The sequence below is a fragment of the Sinocyclocheilus grahami genome, unplaced genomic scaffold (assembly GCF_001515645.1).
Source record: "Sinocyclocheilus grahami isolate Dianchi unplaced genomic scaffold, SAMN03320097.WGS_v1.1 scaffold94.1, whole genome shotgun sequence".
NCBI classification, from domain to species: Eukaryota; Metazoa; Chordata; class Actinopteri; order Cypriniformes; family Cyprinidae; genus Sinocyclocheilus; species Sinocyclocheilus grahami.
In genome coordinates, this window is record NW_015505273.1 from 1219149 (window position 1) to 1226230 (window position 7082).

At 35.0% G+C, this 7082-nt stretch overlaps 2 protein-coding genes across 2 annotated transcripts in view; both read right to left on the reverse strand.

The window, feature by feature from the left end:
* Positions 1-3501, reverse strand: part of LOC107587623 (troponin T, cardiac muscle isoforms-like) — an 8628-nt gene extending 5127 nt beyond the window's left edge. The window contains exons 1-3 of the mRNA XM_016275470.1: positions 3496-3501; positions 3301-3343; positions 3126-3136 (exon numbers count right to left, since the gene is read on the reverse strand). Coding sequence (XP_016130956.1) covers positions 3126-3136; positions 3301-3329 — 40 coding nt within the window. The 5' untranslated portion in view covers positions 3330-3343; positions 3496-3501. The remainder of the gene's footprint in view (positions 1-3125; positions 3137-3300; positions 3344-3495) is intronic.
* Positions 3502-5937: 2436 nt separating this feature from the next.
* The window catches only part of LOC107587589 (troponin I, slow skeletal muscle-like), a 6233-nt gene continuing 5088 nt past the window's right edge, over positions 5938-7082 (reverse strand). Inside the window, exons 7-8 of the mRNA XM_016275422.1 lie at positions 6250-6426; positions 5938-6134 (exon numbers count right to left, since the gene is read on the reverse strand). Of these exons, the coding sequence (XP_016130908.1) occupies positions 6042-6134; positions 6250-6426 (270 nt within the window). The 3' untranslated portion in view covers positions 5938-6041. The remainder of the gene's footprint in view (positions 6135-6249; positions 6427-7082) is intronic.

Consider the following 7082-nt stretch of genomic DNA (forward strand, 5'->3'; position numbering starts at 1 on the left):
TAAAAGCCAAAACAAGGACTAACTTTAGAGGCGACGACCTGTGACACTGATTTGAAGATCTTTGAGAAGCATTGTTTAATGGCTGCCTGTGGAGGACCAAACCTGCAGAAATGACAAATAAATAAATATAGATAGATAGATAGATAGATAGATAGATAGATAGATAGATAGATAGATAGATAGATAGATAGATAGATAGATAGATAGATAGATAGATAGATAGATAAATAAATAATAAAATAAATTTTAAAAAAAATCTTTATGTAGTATTTTCTGTATTTATATTTATTCTTTTTAACGTTTATTTACTTCTATCATTTATTTATTTATATATTTATTTATGTTTTTCAATATTTTTTAATTTTGCAGGTTTGGTCCTCCATAGCGGAAGCCATTTTTCATCACAGGACAAAAAAGTAAAAAGGTAATTGCGACTTTTTATTTCACAATTTTGACTTTTTCTGGCAATTGGGACTTTATGTCTCACAATTCTGATATAGACCTGTGAGACATAAACTCAGAAATGCAAGAAAGTCCGTATTGTGAAATAAAAAGATTGCAAGAATTACAAAAGTTAGATTAAATAGCGAGAGAAAAAAAAATCCGAATTTTTTATCCTTATAGAATTGTGAGGGGGGGGGGGGGGAAATCTGACTTGTGAGGTAAAGAGTCACAATTTGTATTTTTTATCTTGTGGCGGAAACAAGCTTCCATACAAACCTCATTCATTATTAGCTGTAGCTTTAGCATAATAGCATTAGCACAAGCGACACTACCTTCCTCCACCTGCTCCTCTACCTCCTCAAGCATCTCCTCATCCTGCAACTCCTCTGTGCAAAGCAGACGCAGACAGCGTGAGAACATAAGCGTGCATATAGTTGCAAATGAGCAATGCATGCATCCAATATACACAGACTCTCAAACACGTGCTTATCTGAATGTTGGCGTTTTGTTGTTTTTTAAAGAAAAATATATTCCCATATTAAATCATTTTGTCCATTTGAGGACATTGCTATATGTTTGCAAAATGAAGTTTTGTCAGATTTAGCTCACGTTTGGTGTATACATTTGTCACCAAAGTATAGCAAAACTCAAACACACACACTTCAATCTCATTTAACTCTTTGAATGCATATGAGGAGTTTGAGGGTAGATGAAGGAAATCAGGCCTCATTTAAACAATAAAGGCTTAGACTTGTGAGTGATGACACGCAGTGCTATTACATAATGTCGTTTGGGAAACTGCTGGTCCTGATACTCCACCCTCGAACTAATCCAGCCACACATAAACACACCCGTCACCGCTTTCTCTGATATCAGCTTCTGCTGCCAAAGAACATGATCTCACAACACACACCCCAGCGCTCATCCGCTCTCACTCTCCTGTTCTTTAATGCATGTTGGGTAGGTTTACAAATCAAAGCAGCCAAATGTCCTCCCAGAACAACAAATACTGGCACTTTCACGAATACGGTTTAAAACAGGACCTTAAAAATAAAGTTGTTTTTTTCAACAAATGATCGGTGAATGGAGGTGCTTAACAATCAGATTTATTTTTAAACTAAAAGGTTGAGTTAATAAGCTTCACGAGTTTTTTTTTTTTTTTTTCATGTCAGAATGGGTACTCATTTTATATGAGCAATTATTGCGAATGGATAACACGTTTGAAAATTACAGGTTTTTTTTTTTTGCTTGTTTTTTGTTTTGTCTCCCATAAATGATCAATTGTTTCCCATGTGGATAAAATGTTTCCCATAAATTAAAGAAAATATTTTAAATACAGTAAACATTTTTTACAAATATGTTTCTTTACAAAAAAATATTTTCACTATATATAGGTGATGAAAATAATTATTCAAATTAAGAAAAGTATTTAATTTGAGTCAATATTTCTTTTAAGTACCATGAGGTGGCAATTAATATATTTTCTAGCTACTTTTCGAAACATGGAGTAGTAGGATTTGTCCCACTAATGCTTGTAATTGGATACCAAAAAATGTCCTGTTTGTGGAAAGTGCCAGCTAAATTCTTCTCCCTGTACCTGTATTTGTTTCTACAGGTCTGATTTCAGTGGGCTAAACACACATTCCTGTCACATGAAGGGACGGTTTGTATTCAAAATACGTGTCTTTGTTCAGTGCAACCTCGTTCACTGTGAATCTCGCCTAGAAAGGCACTCTCTCCGTTACTGGTCAATAAAGGTAACATTTAACTGAGGTATCAGGGTAAAAGCCCAGGAGCCGATGTGCAAACCAGATCATCTACAGCGAGGAAACCTGATTCCCATTTGGGCCGGCCGAGAGAGGGAGAGACTGAGCTTGTCATTGTGCTCCAAACAACAGCCCTTCTCAGCGGCCTCGAACACACAAACCTTTCTCTGCGTGAACACTGACTGGAATGTTGTAATTGAAGTTGCTTGATGAAAAACATAGAAAATGATGTCTAATGTGCATGCTTTTTAATCATGATCAATAACTGGAAGAATAATCAAATGCCATTTGTTAAGTGTCTCTAAATAATGTTGTTTATATCCACCTGTACACGCATACATGTTTATTAAAATCGATTATTAAGTGAAACATCACTGCAATGCATTTATGCATTTGATCCCACAATTTGAAACTTCCCAAAATGACTTCAATAAAAGGTGAAATGTTCAATAAAATGCTCAATAAAAGGTGAACTGTCAGAGGTTGTTTACATGAACATCGTTTAGAACTCTCAGAAATGTAACCTTTTTGTCATAATTATGACAAAAAAAGCAAGTTTTTTTTTCTTATGTGGCAGAAATGGTCTTAGCTAAAAGTTGAAATGTTCTACGTGAAAGTTGTATGAGTTTATCTCCCCAAGATACTAGCTATTTCACTATGTTAGGTTGTTGTCTACATTAAAAAAAGTATTTTGTCAGGTAATCTAAATTATTATTTTATATGTAAACATCTAAATTAAAATTATTTAATAAAAATATTACTTCTTATAATATTAGTATATTTTCTACTTTTAACAGTGCATTTTGTGTGTTGTTTTGGAGCATTTGATTTAAAATAATGTTGACTTAATAGACAAAACTGTGAGTTTAATGCAGATTTATTATTTACAGGGAAGCAAAACAGATTCAAACTTACCCTCTTGCCCCCTGGACAGAAACAAACAAGATGGGAACGTTATGTTAATTTTTGCAATCACTATACACGTGTCAGTGATTGAAGTGTCTATGGATGTACTTGCATGCATTTATTCTCTTGTTCCATCCTGCACAATGCATATAAATGCTCTTAAATGAAGCCCAAAGACACTTACTCATGCTCAACGTCCTCTCTGTATGACATGCTTAGATTAAGACCTGTTTCATATACAGATTGCAGAAAATTTTGTCAGCTCTTACAATGATTATACTGGTCTGACAACATATTAAACGATCAATCTATCATGCTTTTGGTGGAGACGTGCAGATATTGCTCTTACCTGTCTTTAGGTCAGGATGAGGTTACTCACCGGTTTGTCAAAGGCTGTTTGCTCTTGAAGCTGAACCCCAATGATATATAAATTGTCCCAAGATCACATGACTATACTGTATATGAAATGATTTGTGTTGATAGAGGGTGGGCTGGCCGCACATGCCACTGCACATACATGCACCTATGAACACGTATAGTACATGCACAGTGAGAACAATAGACACATTCTCTTTGTCTGTGCATCGTGTCTATTAATAGATCGGCTGACAACTGTGCGCTCATATGATGATCTTAGTGTTCTACTTTAACTGTTTTGGAGTGATAATTTTATACATAATAAAACAGTGACTTAGGTGGTATGATATGTATATACTGGTTAATTAAAGGAATAGTTCACCCAAACATAAAAATAAAAAATAGCTGAATATTTACTCACACTCAGGTCAGCCAAGATGTAGATGGGTTTGTTTCTTCATCAGATTTGGAGAAATGTAGCATTGCATCACTTGCTCGGCAATGGATCCTCTGCAGTGAATGGGTGCCGTCATGAGAGTCCAAACAGCTGATAAAAACATAATAATAATCTACAAGTAATCCACACCACTCCAGTCCATCAATTAACGATTATTAATTATTGCACACGCATTATTATTATTATTATTATTATTTTAGGTTTGTTTTATTTATTTATTTTTATTTATTTTTTAAATGTCATTTATTTGTTTGTGTTTCTTGTTTTTCTTGTTTTATTTGTTGTTGTTAAATTATATAATTAGTTAAATAAACAACTAAACTGTATCTAACATGATAAGATTATCAGTAAAATAAAACTGTGGCAACTCGACTTAAGCCGCCACTATACAATGTAATCAATACAAAATATGAATAAAAAATATATATTTATATTATAATATGGGCTACATAAATGGCAAAATAATGTTTAACTTTTTTAGAAAATAATAATATCACAAATAATACATACAGAAGGCAGAATCCTGACTGGACGAGAGGAGGAGCTGGGGATGGAGGAGGGTAATTAGCTATTGAGCCAACTTGAAAGCTGCTGATAATACTGAAGGACCTTATATATGGATGATGTGATAGGCGTATTGTTATAACATATTAGTACTATAGTATAAACAATATATTATAAATTATATTGAATCTAAAAATTAGATAACATTGCTACTCCTAAGAACTGACAGTATAATATCAACGCTGATAAAGAGACTGCCTTCCTGTTCTCACTTGCTCATTCGAGAAGAAACACTCTTTAAGTGACCTGCTCTTAAATCATGTTATTTGCTAAGTTGCTTGATAAAAGAGAGATGAATGATGAAACTCAGCACAATGAATGCACAACTGTACTGGGCTGGAAACACTATTCAGACGGTTAATCCAGCACTAGAGTAAAACTTCATTATGTTCTAGTGAATGCAGAGGTAATGTGAGGGACATAAAGGCAGATCTTTCATATTTCAGAGGTGAGTCATGTGACCTGGAATGGCTCAATGTCACAAAAATACAGAGCAACTTTCTCCTCCCCTGTGAAATGGAGAGTTGGTCAATCAGGAGTGAAATGTTTCACCTTTGCACTTTTTTGACACTGTGACCTTGAGTGCACGTCATGGACAATTAGTGAGCAGTGTTTGGCCTTAGTAACTGGTTTTGTTGGTCTTCTACAGCTGGTTATGTGTTTGGACATGTTTTGGATGAATGGCTTTACGCTTGATTTTTATGCACTTTTTCAGTTTCGAGTATGACATTAAAAAAAGCTTTCTAAATATCACTGTCAATGATTTATTTTCAATGCACTCCTAAGAATAAAGGCTCTTCAGTGGTTCTTTAAACTGGACAATTCCCACTATAGTTGAGTTGTTAATGCTAATGATCATTGATTAGTACATATGTACTCGGCAGATGCTTTTATCCAAAGAGACTTACATTGTGTTCAAGGTACCCATGTAAATTGTATCAGTTCTTGATTTCACTGGGAATCAAACCCATGGCCTTGTGGTTGCTAGCACCATGCTGTACTGTTTGAGCAACAGGAAAGCTATTAAATAAATTTAGATCAATATAGATCATAGTGTAAAAGTAAATAAGTGTAGAGCATTTATTTTAATACAATTTCTTACAAAGTTCTAGCTGGTAAACACTGCCCTCTAGCAGCTGGTAAGTGTAGGAGCATCAGTTTCTGTTGGTTTTACTGATCATCAGACCTCATACTTCCTCATATACAAGATCAAATGAGACTCTTTAAGATATGATGATAATGATAAAATACACTCCTTTGCTCATGTGACTGTAATGACGTAAATGTTTAACTGGTAAACTGAGAAATATGCAGCCAAACCACTGAAACAGTCACTTTGGCCTTATCAGCACATCCGGGTTTGCAGTGCAGACACACCATACTTACGTATAAGTATGAATCACTTTATAAAGGCAGAAAGGAGGGGTTTTTACCCAGTTTATTTTCTCATTTCGTTTTATTAGCAAACATTTGTCCAGTACAAACATTCACATGAAATGACAAATCATGATATTTATTTACAGTAGAAGTTGATTGTGTTCACTTGTTTACTGTGCCGCATCAAACATTTTCTTCCTTCCTTCCATTCCAGACATGGCCTCCACGTTTTTCCTCCAGTCACTGACCTCCACTGTCTTTTCCTACAAAGAGACACACAAACACAAATGCAGAACTGAACTGTGTAATAATGCAGGTCTGAGTAACGCTAAACTCTTTCATTTCAGTCAAGATGGACACCATCGACCCCCAGCACACCTTCTCTGTGTCTTCCTTCTTGACGGACTTGAGGTTTGCTCTCAGGTCCATGGACACCTTGTGTTTGGAGCCCAGCAGAGAGCGCAGGATTGCGTCAGCGGAGACTCGGACTCTCCTCAGGGTGGGTCGTTTGAATTTGCCTCTCAGGTCCAGGACTTTGATGTTCAGGTCCTTGATCTGCAACAGGTTTGTTGAACAGTTTGGTTCCTGTATGAATATGATGTCACGTTCTTACACAATACCACAGTCCTATTTCTTTTTTAAGAAATTGAAATTGTTGTGGCTGATGTGCTATATTAAACATTAAATTAATGCCAAAATCAAGATGGATTCCTACACCCTCAAACTTATATTTTTGTATATGATTAAATATTTTGCAGTGTTGGGGGTAACGCATTACAAGTACGTAATCAGATTACTTTTTTCAAGTAACTAGTAAAGTAACGCATTACTTTTTTAATTTACAAGAAAATATCTAAGTTACTTTTTCAAAAAAGTAACGCCAGTTACTTTGCTTTCCCATTTATTGACTGACAAGTCTCTTGTCCCCATGTTGGGAGAAATCGGAAGTGCAGAGACGTTGTGTGCGCTGTGTGAACATGATGTTACTGTAGTTCTAGAGTAAATGTGAATGTGCATTAATTCATCCCACTCACAAAAACAGATTTAGTATTCATCAAATTGAATTAAAACAGTGAAATGCAAACTCAGAATATGACGCAAACCTGCAATAATTAAATCTGTTAAATAACACAAATGTATTGAATCCCATTTTATTAACCAATGTCTTTGCTGCTGACCTTTGATGATCCAGTTCAACCATACTAATAAGC